General features: G+C 38.1%; 6 protein-coding genes across 6 annotated transcripts; 3 read left to right on the forward strand and 3 right to left on the reverse strand.

The window, feature by feature from the left end:
- Positions 1-2693: 2693 nt before the first annotated feature.
- On the forward strand, positions 2694-7497 carry PHYBLDRAFT_165981 (hypothetical protein; the record flags this gene model as incomplete). Its single annotated transcript, XM_018435345.1, has 4 exons — positions 2694-2972; positions 3087-4734; positions 7096-7281; positions 7349-7497. The coding sequence occupies 4 exons, from the start codon at positions 2694-2696 to the stop codon at positions 7495-7497; spliced, it is 2262 nt and encodes a 753-aa protein (XP_018294046.1).
- A 674-nt stretch (positions 7498-8171) lies between these two features.
- On the forward strand, positions 8172-9036 carry PHYBLDRAFT_165982 (hypothetical protein; the record flags this gene model as incomplete). Its single annotated transcript, XM_018435346.1, has 3 exons — positions 8172-8486; positions 8593-8709; positions 8761-9036. 3 exons carry the CDS (start codon positions 8172-8174, stop codon positions 9034-9036), a joined length of 708 nt encoding a protein of 235 aa, XP_018294047.1.
- A 451-nt stretch (positions 9037-9487) lies between these two features.
- PHYBLDRAFT_186089 (hypothetical protein) lies at positions 9488-10889 on the reverse strand (the record flags this gene model as incomplete). Its single annotated transcript, XM_018439192.1, has 5 exons — positions 9488-9762; positions 9834-10065; positions 10148-10245; positions 10317-10617; positions 10677-10889. The coding sequence occupies 5 exons, from the start codon at positions 10887-10889 to the stop codon at positions 9488-9490; spliced, it is 1119 nt and encodes a 372-aa protein (XP_018294048.1).
- Positions 10890-11580: 691 nt separating this feature from the next.
- PHYBLDRAFT_165984 (hypothetical protein) lies at positions 11581-15291 on the reverse strand (the record flags this gene model as incomplete). Its single annotated transcript, XM_018435347.1, has 5 exons — positions 11581-11755; positions 11930-11970; positions 12375-12433; positions 13217-13272; positions 13505-15291. 5 exons carry the CDS (start codon positions 15289-15291, stop codon positions 11581-11583), a joined length of 2118 nt encoding a protein of 705 aa, XP_018294049.1.
- A 799-nt stretch (positions 15292-16090) lies between these two features.
- PHYBLDRAFT_180480 (hypothetical protein) lies at positions 16091-18534 on the reverse strand. The gene is made up of 7 exons (XM_018438321.1): positions 18405-18534; positions 18254-18290; positions 18023-18175; positions 17474-17770; positions 16944-17224; positions 16688-16837; positions 16091-16606 (listed from the first exon to the last, which is right to left on the reverse strand). Exons 1-7 carry the CDS (start codon positions 18474-18476, stop codon positions 16322-16324), a joined length of 1275 nt encoding a protein of 424 aa, XP_018294050.1. The 5' UTR covers positions 18477-18534; the 3' UTR covers positions 16091-16321.
- A 4153-nt stretch (positions 18535-22687) lies between these two features.
- PHYBLDRAFT_142999 (hypothetical protein) lies at positions 22688-24511 on the forward strand (the record flags this gene model as incomplete). The annotated part of the gene is made up of 1 exon (XM_018430917.1): positions 22688-24511. The coding sequence occupies one exon, from the start codon at positions 22688-22690 to the stop codon at positions 24509-24511; it is 1824 nt and encodes a 607-aa protein (XP_018294051.1).
- Between the last annotated feature and the right edge of the window lie 766 nt (positions 24512-25277).

Consider the following 25277-nt stretch of genomic DNA (forward strand, 5'->3'; position numbering starts at 1 on the left):
AAAGTGTTAGTACTGCTCTTTATATTGATGAAATTAATACTTCCCAAATCTTCAGAGGTTGCCAATTGGCACCCTGATTGTAGCTGCACAGTAGTGTTCCCCAAGTTTGCAACTTTGATGGTGGCAAATCCCTGTGGATCAAATTTCACCAGGCCAGCAGTCACAGCACACAGATGAGAAGAGAGCATCTCCAGACCAGTTTCCACATAAGCCAAGCAGTTGGCAGGACCTTGTACGGTATGGTAACAGTGTGACAGGGCTGGGAGACGAACGTGACCAATCGCCCTCACAGGGCAGGGGACGTGTGAGGATGGTTGAGATATTGTTGTGCATGTGTCAAACTGAATGCTATCGGCCAATGTGTCAATGACAGCTGACAATCTTTTCAAGTCCAGATATCCTAGTATGATATCGTGAGCAAGGTGTTTGACCACCTGGAATGTGAGGGTGAAGGGTCGACCCAGAAGACCAACGGCCAGAGTGGTGGTGCCATGGGATCGTGTGGGTGCACCAGCTGCTGTGGTGAAGGTGATGGCCTGGTTGCTTTTCACAATCGCGTTCAGTCCGTTAAGGGCAGAAGCACAGATAGCAGTAATGGCAGACCCAGTGTCTACCAAGGCAGAGAGAGCACGGTCTTGTACCACACAAGGTACAGAGGGCCCAGAGGGCGAGGACAACAGGAAACCATGGGGCTGATTAGCCAACAACACACTGACGGTAGCTGAGAGTGCGGGAGGAGAGGTGTCGTGTGAATCCTGTGGGAACGAGACAGCAGCACACCGAGGAGTGCCCTGGCAGTCCTTGTTACAGTGGGCTCCCTCACAATAACCACATATGGGTTTTCCATCTGGTCCCCAGAGGCGAGGGACTCTGTCTGGAGGTCCATTACGATGCGGTTGGGAAGAGGAAATGGCGGCCGAACAGTCCATGGGCTATGGGCCAAACTGAGAGAGGGGAGCAAAGGCTGGTGGTGGTGCATACTTGCCACGTCAATTCTCATGCTCCATGGCAGTGGCATAGGCGGATTCCCAGTCGTCATACTTGGTCAAGGTGGGTTCCACCAGTTGGCGGAGCTGCGGTTTTATGTTTTCCATAAAAATGGCCAAGATAGTGCAGTTGGATAGTTGACAGATAGAGGGAATGTTGTTGGCCAACATGGCGAACTTCACGCGGAACATATGGATGGGCAATGTGCCCTGTTTCGTGGCCTGGAGGGCACGACGCCATTGCAACTTCTCAATTTCGGGGTCCAACCCATATGTGCTTGTCAGGAGTTCAGTCAGGGCAGCCCAGTCGTGACGGGTTCTAGACACGTGGATCCATTCCCCAATATCGGGCAGGAGGTAGTGAGGCAAGAACTTGCCCAAAAGGTCCGAAGAGACCCCCACAAGAGTAGCTTCTGTTTCGTAGAGTGAAAGCCACGAGTTGATGTACATTCCTGGGTGGAATTGGGGAACTGGCAATGCCTTGGCAGCAGAGGTGAGGTACAGGGTGGCGAGCATGTCTGGAGCAGAGACATCCATGGGAGATAGAGGAAGTGGTGGAAGAATGGCCGAACCATTGGATTGTGTCCAAGACAGAGGGTTGTGTTGGCTATGCTCAGTCATGGTGGTGAAGAGACGAAGAACCAAAGGAGATGAGACGGTAGAGGCAGAGGCAATAAGTAATTAGAGAAAGGCAAGCTTCTCCACCATGTAATGACTATAGATAAAAGGGTTTGCATTGGAGGCTAGTTTAGGCAACTAGTCAATGAGACCGAAGTTTGAGCTTAAGAAAGATGATCTTTTATTGAGAAGAGGTGATGGGTATTTATATGAGTAGAAGACGGGCAGAGATACAGACAGAAGATAATAGAGAAGAATGTTATGCAATTGTATGTACCTACTTGCAGTAGCCCTTTACTACTGCAAGCAGTACATCCTATCGGAGGTACAATATCTTGATCTTCACACAACAAACTTGAAAGGAATTTTTCAAACATTGTAAAACATGTTAGGCCAATCGTATAACACTAATTCCTTGTTTTTAAACTGGTGACTTCGTGACTTGTTTTCCTAGTTGACTTCAATGCAAAGGTTATTAGCATCTAAAATTATTTATGCAAGACTAATGAAATATTAGAAGATAGTTAGTTTATGATTATAGTGTTAAGATATATAAATATAATAATTGTTGTCAAACAGTCTTTAACAAATATGATGGTTTGTATCATAAATGTTAAAAAGCAAATATTATAACAAGATATTTATTTGTCAAGAAATTACAGAAGAATCAATTGAATTGTTTTAAATAAAAACTAGTGTACTTATATCAACTATTACAAAAACTATACAGAAAATCAAATACAAAAAAGAGATATGCATACTGTGGTATACACACCACAATTGAGTGAAGAACAGACCCCACAACCAAACACTGGTTCCTTCTTGCTAATGAACCTGGCAAGTTAACAATCTCCGGAACTGTTACACACCAGGCACACGTACACTACACACTCATACAATGTAAACCAACCATTACACAACAGGGATTTGAATTACAGGGATTTGAATAGTAGCAGATATAAACAATATTATTTTGTCTCTTTAATAAATAACACTCTCACAGTATCTACTTTTCCCATTATTGAGATACTAACCCATAAACAATCCCGAATACCTCATTTTTTACTGTGAATTGTATTTTTGACAAAAATGAACAATTACATTGCGAATGCCTCCATCGCCAGTTCGAATGACGAATCGCAGAAGAGCGAATTGCAAAAGGACACTAGAGAAGACAGCCAAAGCAACAATGAGGACTTCGAGATGGAGGAAGAGGAACGCAACCAAGAAATCAACATCCTGGCAATTGGGATAGAAATTGACGCTTGCCGCAAGAAAGCAGCAGAAAAGTTGATAAAGGTTCTGGAAAACCCCGAGGCTAAACTCGACGATATAAGAAAGGCCCAAGAAGAGGTGGCCAACACCAAAGTGCGTTGGGTGGCTTTCTGTGACGCCCAAGAGATGATGTCCAGCCCATCAGCCGTTGAGGTCTTCAGGGCCAATATTGAGAAGAAAGCCGGAAAATACTGAGGCAACAACAAGGCAGACTCCTTCGTTCCCCCCAACCTTCCTGCCTTCCAGCTTCGTGGTGGACCAGTCCATCAGACCAACAAGGCGGTCCATGACTCCATCGCCGCGTTTTTGAACGACTTCGAAGTGCAGCTCCGGGCACACAACCTGGATTTTGATCAGCACTGGGAACGCTTGTTCTGGCTTACCTGTGACAAGAGACAACGCGTCTCATTTGAGAAGACAAGGGCCGGAAGAGGTTTGAAGTGGAAGGAGGTACGCCAGCAGCTAGAAAGCGAGCACGGTAACCCGTACCACCTGTGGATCAAGAAGCATGAAGTCCACTGCATGCTGCAAAAGCCAGGAGAGCTTGTCAGAGCATACGCGGAAAGATTCCTGGACAGTGTTCATGCCACCAACCTCGACAGTAGCAACGAGCTTGTATGGCTCTTCACCTCCAAGCTGTTGAGACCTGTAAGAGAGAAAGCGTGGCAAACACTTACGCAGCACTACGGCTTGGTTGTTCCCAAGAACATACACCAAGTCATACCGTTGATTGTGGCCACTAGTGGTGAGGAGACAGACTCCCTGTTCCAAGAGGAACGGACCACAAGTGGTACCAAGAGATACCAAGAAGACAATCACAAGTACACCGGCAGCAAGAGAGGACGCGGTGAATTCCGTAGAGAACAACGTGGAAACAATCACAACAACAGAGGATCCTGCCCTTTGCATCCCAAGGGCAGACACAGCAAAGACGAATGCCATATACTCAAGAGTATTACGAGCATGGAGAATAAGACCTTCACACCACCAGCACCAAGACCAGCACCCCTCTGCCATTACTGTCATAAAGTTCTGTACTTCAACGGGCATAAATGCCCTGAGTTTCAGTTGGCCAAAGCCAAAAAGCCAGTATTTGCAAACCGTAGCACAAGAACAGTCAACAGTGAGGATGCACTGAATAGTAGAATTGAGCTGGACCTGAGCCAACTCAATCTACAAGCACAAGGTAAACACCTTAACATTCACCACCTCACTGCACTGCCACATAACGACGGCTCACTCTATGTTCCTATAATTGTTCAGAGTAGCCGGGTGTGGGCACTGGTGGACTCTGGAGCAAACGCTTCTTTCATTTCTCCAGACCTTGTCTCCTCTCTCTCTCTACCTATCACTAAATGTAGTTCAAAAAAGCAGCACATTTATTTAGCATCAGAGAATAGCTTAGCGGAACATTTAGGCACTGTTGAGAACCTTTCATTATCTTATATGAGTTGTAAACTGAATCACAACTTCGTAGTAATGAGTTTAGCCTTAGGCACACAGATGAGCATTGGCACAGACTTAATGCCCAGACTGGGCATGGCAATTACAAACTTAGCAACTACTTGGGACGATCAAAAAAGCGATTCATTGAGCGAAAACACTCCAGATGATGTGCCAGAACCTAATAAATCTCCTGCTGGCACATCTGAGGAGCAAAAACAGTTTACGGAAGCTATAGAACAATCTATCAGATCCAACAAACTTATTCCTAAAACATCATTTTGCACTATACCAGAATCTATCATCCATATCGACACACCAGAAGGCGTAACTTCCTACAGAAGACAATACCCTTTACTGGTAGTATATGAGCCTAGAATCCAAGAGACTGTAAACACTTGGCTAGCAGATGGTACAATAGAGGTGGCATCCAATGATATGGAATGGAATAGTCCTATTACACTAGCACCAAAAAAAGACATGTTTGGTAATTACACAGACAGAAGACCCTGTCTAGACCCCAGACATATCAACAAACTTTTAAAAGACGACAGATATCCTTTACCTCTTATAAGAGACGTATTTCACACACTTAAAGATGTGGTTGTTTTCACTACCCTAGACCTTACAAGTGCTTTCCATCGATTTGAGGTATACAAGCCAGACAGACCTAAAACAACATTCACCTTCAAAGGAAGGCAGTACATGTTCCGCGGCTGCCCTTTTGGACTTAAACCCATCTCATCTAAATTCCAGCGGGTTATGAACATTGCTTTCAAAGATATGCCTTTTGTAACCACATTCGTAGACGATATTGTGGTATTCTCTCATAACATGGAGGAATACACAAAACATGTTAAAACAGCAATAGAACAACTTACTAGTGTTAATCTCATCTTAAATCCAAAGAAATGTCATTTCGCACAAAGAGCAGTCTTCTTACTAGGCTTTTGTGTGTCAGATAAAGGCATTTCACTGGATACAAGAAAGGTCAGTAGCATCCAAGCATGGCCTACGCCTAACACCGGAAAAGATATACAACGGTTTCTTGGTGTTATAAATTACTTCAGGGAACATATACCTAATGTCTCCCAGCTCACCGCACCTCTTGATCGACTTCGTAACGAGGGTGATCTTACACCTCTCTGGACCAACGAGCATTATAACAGCTTCACAAACCTAAAAGACATCCTACTCAAACTGCCTATCCTGTGCTACCCAAACCTAAAGTACCCTTTCAGTGTGGCCACAGACGCATCAAACGTAGGAATAGGTGCTGTCCTATATCAAGTCATCAATGGAGAAACGCAACACATCGGTTTCATGGCTCGCGCATTGTCTAAAAGTGAACGAAACTATTCCACTACAAAACGTGAGCTACTCGCGGTAATATATGCATTGAATAAGTTCCACAAATATCTTTGGGGAAATCCGTTCACTCTATACACCGATCACAAAGCCCTCACATATATACATACACAAAAGATTGCCAATGCTATGATGATAAACTGGCTGGATACCATACTCGAATATTCATTCGAGGTACTCCACCTGCCCGGTCTAAGCAACATCTTACCTGACCAGCTATCACGACTTTTCCCTACGGAAAAAGAGCTGGAAGGGGGTAATGACTCCGCAGTTAATTTCACAGGCCAAAAAATGGTCATTAATAGACAACAAACTGTAGTCAACACCAATTACGATGAGATGCTAACACCACCAGACAGTGACAGAGAAGAACTTCTTGCCAAAGCTCACGCTTTCGGACACTTTGGAGCAGATGCCATGACAAACGCACTTCATAATGAAGGGATACACTGGACAAACATACATAGAGACGCCGCCAAGGTTGTACAAGACTGTATAGAATGCCAAAAGTATAACATAGCAAAGAAAGGTTATCACCCTCTACGACCAATTCACGTATATTTACCATGCGATCATTGGGCTATTGATTTAGCAGGTCCTTTCACGACCTCACATAACAGTAATAACTACTTACTGGTAATGGTAGACATTTGCACAAGATTTTGTGTACTACGTGCAATACCTGATAAAACACAGGACACTGTTGTCAGCACTGTAATAGACGTCTTCTGTAATTTCGGATTCCCTAGATACTTACAATCAGACAATGGCAAAGAGTTCGTCAACTCACTTATGAAAAAACTAGCTGAAACATCTGATTTTGATCACAGATTAGCTACGCCCTATCACCCAAGAGCTAACGGTGTAGCCGAACGCTGGGTTCAAATCTCAACCAACGCGATTAAGAAATGTATAAAAGGAGCGACCCGAGATTGGGACCTCTATGTACCTAGCATACAGCTAGCAATGAATGCCAAAGTAACAAAACGTAATGGAATGGCTCCTTACAACCTTATGTTCGCCAGAACAATGAATGGATTTAAAAGCTACGCCGATGATCCAGCAGTACCATCACTCACAGAGGATGAGCTACAAAAGCGTATAAAAACAATGGCAGACGTTGTGTTTCCCGCAATCACTGAAAGAGCAAAAGCAGTAACAAATGCACAAAAGGGCAAGTTTGATAAGAAATACAGGATGATACAATTCCCTCCTAATAGCCAAGTCATGATTAAAGAACTGCAACACGGTAAACTAGAACCTGCATACCAAGGTCCTTACACCGTAGTCAGAGAGAAACAGGGAGGTTCTTACGTCCTCATGGATGAACAAGGACTACTGATGCCCAGAGAATATCTACCCTCACAACTCAAGCTGATCTCACAGGACAAACTCGTCTCACTAGATGAAGTCCAGAAAATTGGCAAAGAATACTTTACAGTCAGAGCAGTAGTAGCTCATAGAGAACTGGCTAAAGGAAAATACGAGTACAGAGTAAGATGGGAAGGTTACGAAGAAAAAGATGATACATGGCAAACACCTGAGTCCTTTAGCAGCCCAAAACCTATTGCGGATTATTGGGATCGACTTGGTACAACATCAATTGACAAGACACAAAACCCACATCAGACACGCGCCGTCACTGCAACGTACATTAGCAAATGCCACACTACGAAGCCCACACCTACACGCCAAAGCAAATGCTCAAGATGCTAATGCTCAATACGCTTACGTACAACACGATAACGTTCACGATGCTAACGCCCGATGCTATGCCCAAGAAGCTAACATGGTCCCTTCAGTCTAAAGTAACTCAACTCTCAACACAGTTATTCAACCTGGAAGGGGGTAATGTGGTATACACACCACAATTAAGAACAGACCCCACAACCAAACACTGGTTCCTTCTTGCTAATGAACCTGGCAAGTTAACAATCTCTGGAACTGTTACACACCAGGCACACGTACACTACACACTCATACAGTGTAAACCAACCATTACACAACAGGGATTTGAATTACAGGGATTTGAATAGTAGCAGATATAAACAATATTATTTTGTCTCTTTAATAAATAACACTCTCACAGTATCTACTTTTCCCATTATTGAGATACTAACCCATAAACAACCCCGAATACCTCACATACTATTTAAACAATAGAAATGCTGATCTGCATAAAAGTATATACTTCATTAGCAGTTATTCATTAAACTATATATTCAAATATTTGTATATATTAACAACATAGAAAGGCTAAAGTAGAATAATGATAATAAACCATATAATAGTAAGACAACTGTACTGTATTTTATATAACTTCCATTAGCAAAGTCATGCAAAGAAAGTTTATGACGTTCTAGTAATTCTCACCAGTAAAATCACATAAAGAGTGATATTTCAAAAGCTATAAATATATGAAAAATATATATATCAATACAAATACTACTCTTATTCATATACACACCATTATAATCTCAAATGCAACAACTACAAGAGAAAAAATCCAACAGCCACTTTACTGCAAGACGTGAGGAGACATTGTTGCAGTACATAATGTTTGAGCATTCAGAGTATCAGCCTTGGGGTCAAAGAGAGGCCACATGGGAAAGGGTCACAGCAGCAGTGAACTGGATCGATTCAAGTGAAGGGGATATATCTGCCATCACTGCCTGGAGGCAATACAAGTCGCTGATGGCAAGCTATAAAAGACATCAGGCCCATAATCAGTTCCAGAGCAAGATCTACGAGCCATACTCTGAGACTGACAGACTCCTTTGCATGCTTGTAGATATGGTAATACATACAAAAAAAAGATATAATGCTATATTCTTTAAAGATTTACACTTTATAAAAAAAAATTATTTGAATTTAACTTGTTTGATAACATTTATCTTTGAAGGAAAAGGATTTGAAGCTGCAGTCTGAGCAGAGAGATGCAGCAAAGGTGGCCGAAACGCAGGAGAAGGCTGAGAAGGAGCAGCTGATCCAGGACAGGGCCACAAATGCGATCCACCCGGTGATCAAAGAATAGTGGTTGGCCCCAAGAAAATGGCCACATGTAGATGAGCCTTCTACTTCCACTTCTGCTCCCAGAATGGAGAAGGTGTCAATGAGTGATGCATCCACAATGATGCAGATGCTGAAAGAAGAAGTGGAGACTGTTCTGGATCCGGTAATGGATCAGAAGATCCTTTCTCGACTTGATGAGATTGACATGAAGGTGGATCATGTAATTGATCTACTTTCGAGTATACATCTTGGCAATGGAAATTCTGAGGTTTTCACTCTGGAGATTACACCAACTGGTCTTCCTTTGGAACCACAGTCAGATATGATACTGTAGCTATAAATTCGTATAATTATATGAAAATGACCAGTTTAATAATCACAACTCGAGAAAGTTTAGTAATTTTAGTAAAGACACAATTTTACCTCATTAAGAACACTTTTGCATTTTACATTTTGTTAACTAATGACAATATTCTAGAACTGTTTCATCAAATTTTATCTAATATATCATAACAAGTTAAGTGTAACATTTTATTGTCTTGATACTATTGCTTGATTGAAAAATCATCTCTTGTTTATTGAGATTGTATCATAAGAATATTACCATTTTTATTCATAGTAATAACACAGTCAGTTAAAGCGTTTTTTATGTCTAATTAATTATCTAAAATACATTACACACACAAATATATATAACAAATTGAAATACATGAAATAACTTTATAACTTCTTGGTTTATTAGGATTTTATTATATATATCAACAAAATATTCAAGAACACAGATTTTAATGTAACAAGCCATACACATAATTCTGAGGGATGGGAGGTAAGACGTTGAACTTCATGCTTGTCTGATTTCCTCTGTTGAAGCACACATATATATTCTTCAATAAAGTTGCCACTATGTAGTGGGATGCAACTGGGCTAAGAAATAGCCTCTGATTCTGTACAAACTTGACAAAGGAAAATAAATTTCCTACATAAGAAAATTCATGCTCTACAGAGACACAAAGTCGTGACATTTCCATATTGAATACATGGTATGGTGAATCTTCTGGAGCTAAAGGTTTAGAAAAAAACAACAAATATAAGAATGAATTGTTTCAAACATAGTGAATATGAAGAACTTACCATTGCCAAATGGATGCATCATGTACTCTGAAGAAACATAGGCGAGATCTCCATACAAATGATAACATGGACCGTGCTCATGTCTGAAATCGAATGTGTTGCGCATATATGTCTCTATGCGGCTTTCCCTGTAAAGAAACATATCATGATGAGATCCAACCACAGGGCCATAGAAAGACGATGTTATACCATCTGGTGTAACAACTGCTTGATACTTGAGGCCATGAGCTCTCTATACAAAACATGTATGTCAAGTTAGAAAAAAGAAATATAGAAACCAGATTACTTTAAAAATATACAAATCATTAGCTTACGTAGTGGCCAGTGTAGCATTGTTCTTGGTTGTCTGTTGGTCTGGCAACTTTCACAAATGTGCCATCAATAAATCCAATACAGTGCTGAACACGCTGACCTTATTTGTAGCCAAAAATAACAGCAAAATTATTGACTTTGACTATATGTTTTATTGCAGGTAACACTTACATTTTCTGTAAATCGCATTACTAAATCTCTCCAGATTCTCTGGCTTGAACTGGTTATAGTCAAATATCATGGCAGCTCTAAATTTCAAATGAAGTCTGCATACAAGTTCTTTAAACACAGGACTGAGTGTCGACTCTGACCTTCCAAAAAATATTGCCAGATCACCCAGACGAGATGAGTATGACAATCTATGAAGTAATATTGCTACAGATTCTATTGCTGAAAGACTGAATTTCCCCCTTGAGTTTTCTTGAAAAAACATTTTCTCTTTGAGTCCGAAAAGAAGAACTAATTGCTGCATCTAATTTTGAATATAAGTTGGATCAATATGGCTTGCTCTATATGTTGAACTTAAAATACCTGTTGGTATGTAAACCGGAAAAGAAATTTGCAATCATCATCTGGGAATATCCTGAGATACAGATGGTTTTCGCACAGTAATCTCATCATTCTATTTTGGATGACAATCTGCCTTTGTATCTTCTTGGCTTCAGTGTCCTCAATAACAGCCGCTCTGATAGTAAAAGTGGACATTATGCTTACAAGAATGCTGACGCGAGTGTTAAAAGTCATTGTAAGTTTATTTGAAAGAGAATAACAAAGCAAATCATTAGACTAGCTTGTAGAGTTATTTTTCATAAAGAATAATGTAAGCTGACATTGATTTTGTTGATACTAGGACAACTGGATCCATTATTATTCTGCATATATTTTTGTACATTGGTAAAAATATAAACCAGTTCATTGCAGAATTGAAATGCTTTCAATATCCAAGCATACTACTACCAATAAGATATAATAGGGTCCTTTGCATTGTGTGCCAAGCCACATGAGATGCTGAAGGCAATACACTTGTTGATCTTAGACAAATGTATCTCCGACAGGCAATGATTACCAAATGTATACTATGTTTGAGACATTATATTCCAACAAAAAATGTTTGATAGAAGTCTATATTTGGTAACTCGGTGCCTGAATGTCTCTTATCATCTCACCAAGGTCCCTACTTTCTCTCTATTATTCACTTTCCCACCCAAACTCATACTCTAGAATTACATTTGTAATTCTTCTTCAATACATTTTTATTCTTATTTCTGATCAAGTTGCACGCACAACAAACTCAACGCGCATCATTGGGAGGAATCATTCCTTTTTTACCAAGCGATTTCCTTTTTAAAAGTGTAAAAATGGGACCTCAAAGGTTGCTGCTGTCTTTTATTTTTAAAATGAATTTAATTGAACTATCGGGGGGTACTGAGTTTAACTAGAGTTTTAAATTTGATATAAAGTTAGATATAAAGTCGACTGCTAAAGATGCTCTAATAATAGGGGGTTTCACCAGCTTTGGATGCTTGACTGGTGGATGTAGCGGTGGTTTAATTCGGAAAATGATTGGCTGTGACAAATCTTCAAAAAATAAAAAATGAGCATCCAAGCATCTAAAAAAAATAGTTTGATACTCTAGATGTTGTGACTTCGCCGAAATTTTGTAAATTTTGTACTTTATGTACGATTGATAGCGAAGTTCATATAAAGGCCAAGTCAAAAATAAAAAATAATAAATTTATATAAAAGTAGTTATCTTGATACCAAATTATAGAAGTATAACTTACTTGTGAGAAATTTGGGCATAGGCACTATATTTATGGGTACTCTAATCAAGCGTATTGTACATATGAATTTTGATGTATATGAGAGAAAACATATCAACCAAGGGTCATTAGTGGGTTTCACCAGTCTTTTTTCGATACTTATTATTATTGGCTGGTGCTTAAACTACCGCTATATCCAACAGTCAAGCATCCAAAGCTGGTGAAACCCCCTAATATAGCTTAAAGATTTGTATCCCTTTTTTTGAGCTTTTAGTTTGTCTACATTGTTTTTGTTTTATTTTTAGTTTCAATTGTCAAACTACACTAATGACAATTTTCTCTTTGTAGTGTGCGTATATAAAGGAAAAAGGCATTTGAATACAGTAAAAGTGTACTATACAAGGTGCAAAACTTGAGATCACGCAGCTTACAAATATGTTTCTGGCCATATAGAGTATCGTTGTACCAAAACCTTGACGGTTGCTCTACTTGATGGTCGTAAATAAGTTTGGAATGTGGCGTAGGCTTTATTTACACAGAAAAGATAATCGCTTACGATTACCCTACGAGAGAAAGAGCAAAGAGCAAAAGGAACGAAAACAAACTCTCTTTTGGATTTTTATTTTTCTGGAAAGAGAAGAAATTTACTTAAAAAGTAGTAGCCAGGTGTAAACCTAGCTTTTTACAAATGGGTTATATCTGATAATGTAAGCCTTGGTTACCTCTTTTCTCTCTCTCTCTCTCTCTTTAATTAAAACTTCATTTTGAGATATATGTAATACATATGCAAACCTAGTCAAGTTGATATCATTATTTCTATACCTATATATTTGTATGTATGTATGTATGTATGTATGTATGTAAATTAAAGAAGCACCAAAAATAGATGAACACGAAATTTGCATTTGAATTTCTTTTGTAGATCTTATTGATTAGATTACTTATTTTTTTTAACGATACTAATAATAACAGTAGTAGTTCTTAGGTATATGGCTACCTCAAATATCAAGGCGTCTTATTAGCTTTAGATATGTTGCTTTTAACTGTAAGATGGTGTAATACAAAATATAAATATAAAAATACTTGGGATTTTATTGAGCTAAAGTTTAAATCACTCTTCCGATAACAATAAAAGATTAGTTGCTAGGAGAATGAAGTAACAGATTTACTACTGATGTTTATAAATGTTTTGTAAGAAAATATAAGTAGAGGTAAAGATAAGAATGCAAATTATTATTGGTCTGTGTATTAAGACACGGCAATCTTAAGAGCGAAACATGTAAAACTTAATGAAACAGCCTATTGTACTTGAGGTACGAAACACTCGGCCACAATCTGATTGTCGATAGCTGAACCTCACCCCACTTAATAAATAAATAAATAAATAAATAAATAAATAAAATGACATGTCTGTCTGTTGGCCTTTTATATTATTTAATTTTTATAGTAAATTATGATTATTACGATTATTATTGTTATTATTGCTATTAGAATTTATAGTTTATAATTAATACTTAATATTTAAAATATTTAAAATATTTCATGCTTAATCAATAGAATAGATCCAGCTATCTAATGATGGCTGTTTTGGTGTACCCGATTTGTAGTGCTACATTTTCCGGAAGTAGGTCTTCCATCCAATCATTTGCGTCCAACGGATGCCCCGGGCAATTTTGCTCTTTAATTCGCCTCTCTACCAAATCTTCGGTACACTGCTTTGATTTCAAATAAAGCTCGAATTGGCGTGTCTGGTCTATGTCCAAGGCCTGAAAAGAAACTGTGTCTGGTGTGCCGTCCTTGGCGTACTGACAATACCATTGTGGGGGATGTATTTCCAGATCGGTGCTGTGGTGAGATGTTGGACGGATTGGTCTAAATGAAAACGTGGTTTGTTCTGATGGACTGTCGATTTGAACCAGGTGCAGATAATTTAGTACGACAGACTCCATATTATTTGAGTTGGTGATGACGTGAAACTCTACCGAGGTAACCATTAATGTATCCAGGTGTGTGTATGGCATGAAGATGCTCATATTTCCTGCAGTACATGATAGGGAACACACGACGTCAGAGTCAAGTATATGCAAGCGGCTGAGTTGAGGACACCGTTGTGAAATGTAATAAAAGAGAGAACTGGGAAGAGTTGCCTTTTCGAGCTCGATCACGCGAAGAGCATGGGCTGATGGGTACAAAGGGGTGTCATCACTTGTCGCAACTTCACAAACATTGAGTTCGAGGGTCTTGAGGGCTTGACAATGGTCTAAAAGAACGTCGAGCTCGATAATTAGGTCCGGTGCGATGATCTTCAGGTTTGCTAGCCGACAACATGTGCGGAAGGCATACGGTAAAAGAAAGAGGTCCGAAGTCTCGCCAGCGAGATCCAGAAAGATCGTTTCCAGAGATTCAAAGAAGCAAAACGGTGCTTCCTCAAACATTTTCAATGGAACGTACTGCTCGTCGCTCTTGAGCCTAAGTTCGAGATGCTTCAGAGATGTGTCGCACTGGTGAAGGAGTTCAAAAAAATGGTCTGCGTGAGAATCCTTTAGAGCTTCCATATCAAATCTTTTGAGATTCTTGAATGCGTTTTGCATTGTCTTGAGGACTTCCGAAGCTTCGTCCATATGGTGCGGTGTGGTTCCGGTTACGGAGCTATTCCACTCCAGAGATTGGAGATTGGGACACTTGTGGGCCCAATAACAGAGCCATCCGAGATCCCAGGAGTAGGATTCGATGAACAGGGCTGTTAGGGTGGTGCTGGGAGGTAGAGTTTTGATACGCGCAAGGTCTGTTTCGGGCATGTTGCCGATTAGACTGTCGACGGAGAGAGTTTTGAGACGAGGGGTGTTTTGGAGTAGCATCTCAAAGCCATCGAGGGTGAAGGCTCCTTCGTCCTCACAGTCGTAGGACAGCTTGAGCGAGGTCAGATTTGGAAGGAAGGAGAGAGCAAAATAGGATTCTGGAGCAAGTACTGCACTATCGAATATCCACCAGTCTAGACGAGTGAGGGTCTTCCAGTGGCTCCAATTGACATAGGGCGGAGGGTCTGTGGTGAACCAGGCATTGTCGCTAATACAGAGGTGATCGAGCAAGGGGAAACTCTGCTCTATTAAATTAAAGCTTTCTGGGTAGTTTGGACGATGATAGCTCAGGTCAAGTTGCCGCACATGGTGATCGAACTTGTTACCGGATAATTGCTGGTTGTAGAGTTTGTCGCAAAAGATGTCCAGTTGATGGTCAGAGGTGATTGTGATGTGTCGCCAGAGAGATTCTTCAAATGGTCTCTTCCAGGCCCGGCAGACAACCGAACCTGTAAGTATGTCTGGGGTTTGTAGGAAATCGGCGATATTGGAGAGAATTTCGAAAGGTAAGCTGTTTACTAGCATGGTTATTAATTAGAAGAATATAAAGGTATAAAATGGGTATGAGAAACAAATAATGGCATTAATATTAATATGAAAAAAAAAGGATCGACAAAAAAGAAAGAAAAAAATGGGTGGTCTGAGGTTTTGTGTTCATGTAGGATTATATCAGGTGGCAATAGACTTTTATTGTTATTAAATAGCACTTATGATTACAGGATTGGAAAGAAAAATCTATTGTGGAATGAAATGCAACATAAAATAGGAGAAAGGGAGAAAAATGATCATGCAACTGAGTTTGATGAGAACAATTGAAGAAGTTCATTTCACTGTGCTCAATTTTATTATTTACTTTTACTTTTAAATACGCCCACAAAATCTCTCTCTCTCTTAGAGTTTTTAACATCGTGATTTTATTTTATTTTTAATATGAGTAAAGAATTATATAAAAAGAGCCAATTCAATCAATTGAATAAAGAGAAATATCAGTATCAGTATCAGTATCAATTAATTGGTCTTATTACTTGAAGATAGTCTTGCTGTTCTTTTGTGTAACTAATTGATTATTTATTTTTTCATTCTTTTAAAATTAAATTGAATAACAGCCAAAACTCGAAACACTTTGGGAGGCTTGGTTTTTTTCTTTTTCTTTTTCTTTGTTTTTTTGGCTATTTATTACAGCCATAATGATTACTGCTATTTAACTAATTAATAAATAAATAAATAAATAAATTCTGATAATTACATATATAATATATAGGTCGATCAATAGACTAACTAGTGAGCAGAAAAGCAAAAAGCAAAAAGCAAAAAGCAAAAAAAAAAAAAGGCTCATGTTTTCAAAGCATTTAAGAAACAAATATACAAATAATTGTCTGGTTGGTTTGTGTTTTATGTGATGATGAAAAATATATATAATATATAATATATAATAATAAAGATAAAAATAATATGAAGATAAAAAAACAACAACAACAACACCTCGTCTACTTTCTCTCTTAGTCTCTTCTTTCCTTCCTTACTGCCTTTACTGCCCTTGCTTTCTTACTCTTGTTTAATCCTCTTCTTCTTCGCTGCTGTCCTCATTGTCCTTCAACCACTGGACAAAAGGTTCCATCTGCTTAATGAACATGGTTTTACCCTGGGGTTTGTGTGCCTTGTCGGCCCAGTAAAGGATGGCATTGTCAGACAAAACGTCGTTCTTGTACAAGAGTTGGACGATTTGACGGAAGAACTTTGTGAACTTGGCATCCTCGTAACAAGTCAACTGAGCCTTTTGAAGCAAGACAATCTCAGTCTTTGGGGAGGTGGCAAAAGCCTCCATAAGTTTGGACCATTCCTGTAAAAGATCGTTGATGTTAGCATAAACACCTATTGCGATTATTATCAAGCCAATAAATGCAACACAAGCAAGACTTACGTTAAGAGCACGGAAGGTCTGTGCCTCAACCTGATCAGGACGGGCATTGATAAGATCAAGAGTGCTGAGAATAGCAACCCAAATGATCTGGATGATCTCTGATTCAACGAGACCAGCATCCTTGGAGCTTTGCTTGACATAGGCAATTACCTAAATGCATACACACACATATATATATATATATATATATAGCGTTAATTAATCGATTATCTCTGATTAGGTTTCTTTTGGTTTATATATTACTTTAGTAATTTACCTCAGCAACGCCTGCCTCGGATTGAAGCATCTCCTTGAGCTTGTAAGCCAACTCATCTTTCTTAGAGTTCTTTTGGTTTCTCTGGTGGAACTCAACCAAGGGCTTCATGTCCTCAGCCTCAAAGTGACGGACGAGGCATTCATCCTCACGCTTGTTGGGAGGGAAAAGTTCGATCAACTTTGAGTCGAGACCAGAGTTGATGAGAGACTTGCCGAGCTGCTCGATAGTCTGGACACTCAGGATGGTACGGAAGACGGTGGTAGCAAATTCGAGCGAAAGACCTACAGATAGTGAGCAAAATAATGAATAAGCGTCTTGTTCTTGTCTTGAAAGATATACGCGCGTATACATATTATATTATATTATATTATATTATTTTCTTATTCTTATTCTTATTCTTTACTACTACCCCCCTGCTTTTTTCTTTCTTTCTTTCTTTCTCTCTCTTTATAAAATTAGATGTAGAAGATATAGATGGATATAAACCAATTACAGTATATGTACCACAGCAATATCAAAATCAAACTTACCATCCTTGACCAAGTAGTCCTTGAAGAGGACCTTGAGGACAGAAAGACTTCCGAGCTGGATGGTTACAAAGTAGCCAGTAGCGACGGCCAATTTGTGGTTTTCGGCTGGTTGCCAACGGTTGATGTATTGAAGGATGTTCTTCAGGGTTTCTTCAAAAGAACGTGTCAAGTACTTGTAACGACGGATAAGCTTGTTGAACACATCAACTGCGTTCTTGATAGATGTGTTGTCATCGGCACAGCCAAAGATGCTGAAAGGGCAACGTTCGGCGTCATCATTAATGATTCCTCCGGGTTCTAAAGAGGTGGAGATAAGAAAGAGGTTAGTGTTATGATAATAAGGATAATAAAAACAAAACAAAACAAAACAAAACAAAACAAAACAAAACACGCACGCACGCATACATAGCTAAAATAAATAAAAAATAAAAAATAAAAGCAGAAGAAGAAAAAAATGTATGTGTATGTATGTGTGTGTGTCTCTCTCTCTCTCTTCTGACGTAGGGTTTTATGTTATCTATTTTTATACATATATTTAAGAAGTCTTACCCAAAATTCCACCAGTAATAAGGATTTCAAAGAGTGAATCGTTGTATTTACGATATTCAAGAGTATTTCCACCTGCGTCAAGTTTGAGCGAGATGTCTTCTAGATTTCCAGGCTTAGCTGTTTCCAATAACTTAAGGACCTGGTCCCTAAAGACTAACAAGGTTGAAGAGATTAGATGAGTCTTTTGTTTTTATTGTGTATGTAATAAAATAAAATATTATATGAACTTACTTTCTGGCTCGTGTTTTGCTTGTGCTTTTTGGACACCCTAGAAGAGTAAACGAAGAGGTAAAGGGATCAGATGTAAGATTCCAAAAGTCAAGGACAAGGACAAGGACTAAATGAAGAGAATAAAATAATAAAAGAAGAGCAGGAAACTTACTTTTCTTTGTTTTATTCTGGCACCATTCAAAGCAGGTTTAGGGGTGTTTGTTTGCGTTTGGGTAGAATTCATGAACTATTTGTGATGTATAAGAGATGAAGAGACAAAATCTATGAAGAAGAAATTAAAGACAAAGCCGAATAAAATATAAAAAAAAAATTAAATATATATTATATATATATATTATATATGAAAAAAAAAGGGGACTGGAAGTCAAGTTGCTTATTTTTAAGTGGACAGCTAAAATGTGCAAACGTCAGAACCAATTGGTTTAGAGCCAATAGGCATCGGAGAACAGATGAGGAACCAAAAAAAAAAAAAAAAAAAAAGTTCTTTTTTTGTCACAAGCGCAGTCCGCACACACAACACATTTAAAAAGAATGAGATAGAGAGAAAGAGAGGCCGAGCATGTGACTGCGAGTCTTCTATTTTTTATATTTTATTTTATACATGTATATAATACATATGTATAAGTGAGAGTAAATCCTATAAAGATCAATAATGTATTGTAGTCTTTTAAAACCTTTTTTTTTTAAAAAAAAAAACAAAGGTTTCATTCAATTGGCTATTTTTTTTTCTACAAGGGGGTATTCAATTAAAGTCAAGTCAATTCAATGTATCACTGAGAATTTATTTACAAAGATATATTGTAACAAAAAAAAAAGAAACTTGGCCTAAAAGTTCACATGCATTATTTTACTGTTTCAACACAACGCCATAAAATTCAAGAAATCTTTTCTTCTTCTACTTTTTTTGTTCGATTTTACTCTATGTAGCTTTTATACACCGTCTACCCTTATAAGCATTGTATAGACTGTGATATGCTACAAGATATATTCTAGAGGTTTATCAAAAAGTAGTGTCTTAATTAGTTGATCGGGCTATTATGATTATTTTTTTAAAAAAAAAATCACCAGGTTATCAAATATAGAAAAATTACTACATTCAATTCAATATAATTAATCTAACAATTAGAGTCATCAAATATTAGCGATTTGTTCAGTCATCGACCAGAGTCCAATACCAAGGGTGTTTCTTTATACATCATATTAAAAAAGAAGTAATAATTACTTGTAGGTTCCAAGAGTCGCAAGTTAGTGCTCGAATGATTTATGAAAAATGCAGACCTTGTTCAGAATACCTACATCGATGCTACCTCTATACCACTTTCTTTTATATAGTACTTTTACAACTAGTATTTGAATAGCTATAGATTAGTCAGAGTGATTTTATTATCATTATGAAATCTACTTTGATGGTGAGCAATTAATTTCATACTGGCATTAACTGTATTGGCTTTGGACAGGTCCAGTAAGTTAAATGGGGTAATTTGGATCGATAACTAAGCTGTTTATTGTAGCATGATGACTTTGTTGCACTCCCAGATACAAATGGCCAAACAGTTAATTATAAAACTGTATATAAATGGCATTGTTAGTGAAGATCAATTCAAGCTATATAGATGTTGATTATCCTGTTGATAATATATATATATATATATATTTCATTTGCTAAGTAAAGTTGTGCAAAACGTTATTCAGTTTAGCTGTAAAAATAGATACATAATGTTTGCAATAGACAGCCTGGTTTTATAAAAATTCTTTAAAGGTGATCGCAAGTTTGACAGGAACCGCGCTCCTCTTAAAGCGATTGGTTCACATTTAGATGAAAGTCAGAACTTTGACAGAAAGAATAAAGGCAAAGTGGTTATTGAGAAATCACGCGAAAATATAGTGATCTCTTCTTAATCTTTGGTTGCTTAATCAAGGCTTTGGTTTGGTTTGGTTTTGTGAAATAGAGACCGTGCTGCTACCTTTGGACTTGATCTACTTGAACAATTGGAATAGAACTGTAGTATTCCTGATAGATTCACGCGTGTCATTCAAATCTGAACAACTTAAAGACTAGCAAAAGATGACCTGAAGAGTAATTTTGGGAAAGTAATGTTGGCAAGCTCCAAATATATATATATATGTTCTATGGGCTGGTTATCGCCAGGGGATCTTCAATATGCCCATTTTGTTAGTTATTACATTCTTTGAATAATTTTCTATTCTTTGAGGTGATAGGATACAAAGATGATTTTGTGTTGACTGCGAAATACATGGTGGGATAAAAAGTGAATATATATAAAAGAAAAAAAAATAGTGCTTGGTTAAAATTCCACTATAAAAAAAACATACCTTAAACCCTAGAAAACTTGCAACAATATCAACAATAAAATCGCCCTTCTTCTTCTATAGTGTATATTGATAGTAGAAGAAGAAAAATAAGAAAAATTGAAATTGAAACATACATTTAATACAATTTTCTTTAAAATAAAATCAGTGCTTAATTAAAATGCAACCTTAAAAACAACCCATAAATCCTAGAGAATCTTGTAAAAAATGTCCTACCAAAATTGATCTTTTTTTTTAACATAGTGTATGAGTCTTGAGTTTAGTTGGTTGTTGATCCATGATATTCAGGGTCTCAAATACATACATATATATATATATAATCAAAAGATATATAGATGAATTGAAAACAATTTCAAGTTCAATGAGTTTTGGTAACCGTACCAGTCAAGGGTAAATTTGTTCAAACCAACTGTCGACACTGTACCATAAGTCAATATAGCATGAATTATGTATACATTGTTTTCTTCTTTAACAAAAAGAGAGAGAGAGAGAATACTGGTAATATTCTTTTAAAGGGACTCTCTGTACAACATAAGCACGTATATATGCATGCATACATTTATACATATATATATATTAATTTATTTAATTTTGGCTTGAAAGGTATTCTATGTGTACAAAACAACTATATATATAGATAAATTTTGGTAGTTCCTTGTCAATGGTACATATAGAGCTTAAAAGGTTTAGTCTGACACTGAAATACCAAGGCATAATACTAATGAAAAAAGGTAATAGTAGTTAGACCACTGAATCTAAAGGAGTGTTGCCAAATCAGCTTTCCTTGTGTGTCCACCCCAATTGAGAGGTGTGATTTTATTTTAGTGTGTAAAGTCTTCGTCTACTACTACTACTACTATCATTAGCATTTTAATTATTTGACATTCAATCAAACTTATTGGCTTGGTACTTGGACATGCCTATTAGTTTATTTCACCTATTCATAATTAGACTGTCTCTGTATTTCTTTCTTTCTAGAATAATAAAATATAATTTTGGTTGTAATTGATCAAGAATCTCGATTTGATAAGAATGTTTTCCCTTCTCCCTTCTTCTCCCCCCAAACTCCCCTTTGATTGCACCTGCTTTATCATACGCATAAACACAATGCAGGAATCTATTATATTTTGTGTGGAGTATTGCTTTGTTTTTTATTTAAAGAAAGAAAAACAGAAAATGTTACCAAGACTTACAAAAAATAATGATAAATGATTAGTATTTTCTATCTATAGATAATACAAGAATTTGAATTAATTACAGCAGGCATTACCAAGACAAACTTTTCTCATGTGATAATTTCTGTAACAAAACTAAAATAAAATAAAGAAAGCTGGATCTGATGCAATACATTGATGAAAAGTCGTCTTTGCCGTTATCTGCGTGTGTCTATGTAAAATCATGTTTCTACTGAGACCAAATATCTTTATAGTTTCAGTTATAGATATATCATTTGGACTTTTCTTAGTATAGCCAAACGTACATTTATTATTATTCTTCTTCTTCTTTAAAGACTGGTAGTGAAATTGAGTGTAATTTATCAAGCTTAGTAAGGAATGATGGTTTATCGTATCCAGCAATTACAAGTATAATTATTATAATCGTAGCTATGATTAAAAAAAAATTAAAGGTTGATTATGATAATAAACTTGTCTATCCTGCAGAACAAAACAAAACAAAACACCAACCAAGCACTAGATCAGACAAAAATTCAAAAGCACGGGCCGTTCTTAGACACGGATTTACAAGCGGAACCAAAGCATGTGGACCAAGCTCGGTCCAAAAGAGTGTTAGAGATAAAGAGATAAAGAAAGGAAATAATGACTGATACATTGCTCTCAGGTTGTGACACATGCACAAACTCTTTTCTCTTTTTTTTTTTAATTATATTCACCCCCCCCCCCCCCCTCTATCTCACTCACTAATTCACTCACTCACTAATTCACTCTCTCTCTCTCTCTCTTATACACACACTCTTTTTCTTTATTTCTCTATCTACACCCCTTCCCCTGCTGACAGGTCCTTGGTGTGTACAAACTCGAGATCACCATTGATACCCATTAACTGAGCCTCATGGGTTAATGCAGCACTTTTCTTTTCCTTTTCATGTTAGCAACTCAACTTCCATTCGAAATTCTCTTCCACATTGCTAGCTTTCTACCTCCCAAGGAAAAGCGGATAGGCTCTGTGGTTTGCAGAACATGGTCCCAACCTTTCGAAGAATCGCTATGGAATCCGATTGATATCAAGGGAAACTGGCAGCTCTGGGCATTGTGCGAAAAGATGTCTGGCTCAGCAGAATCCAATAGGGGATACAGACAGCTCATTCAGGAATTGACCCTGTCAGCGTACTCAGTCAGTGTTGCCGGAATATGCCGTTTGATGGAGCAGCGCTTTCCATCAATCAAGTCCTTTTGCGTTGAAAAAGATATCTGGCTCTGTAGATATCCACCCAGCGTTACCGATTGGCGTCACTGGAAAAGCTTGAAACAACTGAGCTTTCACATATACGGTGATAAGACAACCGTGCCCGCCTTTTTCAGTGCCTTGTCCTGTTTACCTGCTCTCACTCAGCTCAAGCTAACCTATGACTCATTCAAGGACCGCGAGCCATTCTGCATGGATGATCTCGAAACCCTTCTCACCAGTACTCCCCACCTAAAGACCTTACTGTTGACTGCAAAGATGCGAGATATATCACAAGAGGATATAGCACGTCTCAGAGATCTCAAACCGTCGAACCAGCTGATGTGTGTGTCTTTTGAGATTCCTTCATGGGACCTCCGGTGGCTGTATTACTGGGCCATCAAGGCTCCTAACCTATCCTCACTCGACTGGAAACTGATGAAGTACCCAAGCGACAAAAAGGGCCATCTAGATGAAGCAACCTCATTGTTTGGGTCATTAAAGAATGCTTTCCAAAAGACAGAATGCTTCAAGCTGAATATTCTCGACAGTCCATTCTCAAGTCATATACTCGACTGGCTTCGCCACTACGACACTCCTCTCAAATATCTGGAATATTCTACGGATGGAGAAGCTGATGAACCAGCCATTATTACAGACGGGAAGAGCGAGAGGGTCCTGTTTTCATTTGGCTGCCTTGAGTCGATCATCCTAAGATTCATCAATAGTTCTATAGAGCTCCCTGTTTTGCTTACCACACTCGGACAATGTACTCTCCTTGTGGATCTTAATCTTATTGCACCTGAGCTAGCGATTGATATCGATAGTCTTCTGGACAGCTGTAGGTTTCTCAAGAAGTTACAATTGGACATCAAGTATCTTTCAGTCAATCCAAAGATATCTCCAAATACTATTATGCACGGACTGCGGTTTGTGGAACTCCAGAACACCAGTATTTCGAGCTCGTTCTTTGGCTATCTCTCGGAAAGGTGTCGTATACTCCGACGGCTGTGCTTGATTAGAGTTGCTATCCAAGGTACGAGGCAGAAATCAAGCGGGGGCTTGCCTATCGATATGCCTTTTACACATCTCGACACACTACTGATGAGATCTGTGGAGCTATATGCACTAAAGTCACCAAGTAACTTTGACCGGGCACGTATGAATCTATTGTCTTTTATTCAGCTCAAAGATAATGACTCTACATCTAATTATCGATGGCAACAAACTCAGCTCAGAGATTGTTGCGCACCGCCTCCTACCAGGTCCCCAGATTGGTATCATTGGTATCTTTCAGAAGAGACACCTAGTCGACCTGTATTTTGGAAATTAAATAAATCAGAAGCAAGATACACCGAGGGCTACTTTAGATCAGAATGGCGCATGTTTATGTCAGTCACCAGTCTACTTGGAGGAGTGCGGTTTTGGACACCTAATGTAAGCAAGGCATATTGGAAAGAAGACCTCCTTAGAGGGTATGCAGCAATTCAGATTGGTTCAGTTGAGCATTTTATTATAGAATGATTTATATATGTACATGTTACATCTAGATGTATGTACACTTTTAGTTGATTGCATTTTATTTTATTTTTTGTAAAGAAGTTTTCTTTTTCTCTCCCTCCCTCCCCTTATAGTTTGATTTGCGCATCCATTGCCTGCAATAATATCCCCTTATATTTTCTCATCACACATATTTGTCTGTCAATTCTGTAATTTGTTTACAGGTATGCGTGGGAAAGCCTCTTTTATTTTATTTTTTGGTTATTTAATATTATTATTTAGACATTACATTTTAACAGACTGTAGAATGTCTATTGAGCAACCTTCATTGATCATTTCCCCCCTTCTTTTCCTGTCAATCTAGGAAACACATCAAACAAGTGTCTGCAGCTCACCTTTAAATACTCTCCCATCATTAGCTACCCTTTTTCTTATATATTGTATCTCTGTATGTCTGTCAGTGCATTTCCTATACTTCTTCTTCTTCTTCTTTTCTCTTCTTTTGTGAACCCACCACTTGTTTTAAGCACCTGCATTCATATCCATAGACGCTCGCACTCACACCTGCGTGCTGCCCTTATTCCTCTCCATTTTTCATAACACACACACACAATGGTCTGCGTTTATTATTAATATGTAGCTGGGTAAATTAAATGAAACCTTCTTTCCATCATCATAATAATAATAATAGCCAGCCAGCCAGCCAGCCAGCCAGACAGACAAAATATGCTTTGGGCAGTTTTCTCAATGTCTGTGATTACTATTATTATTGGTAAAATAACTATTTGAT

The sequence above is a fragment of the Phycomyces blakesleeanus genome (genome assembly GCF_001638985.1).
Source record: "Phycomyces blakesleeanus NRRL 1555(-) unplaced genomic scaffold PHYBLscaffold_6, whole genome shotgun sequence".
Classification (NCBI taxonomy): domain Eukaryota; kingdom Fungi; phylum Mucoromycota; class Mucoromycetes; order Mucorales; family Phycomycetaceae; genus Phycomyces; species Phycomyces blakesleeanus.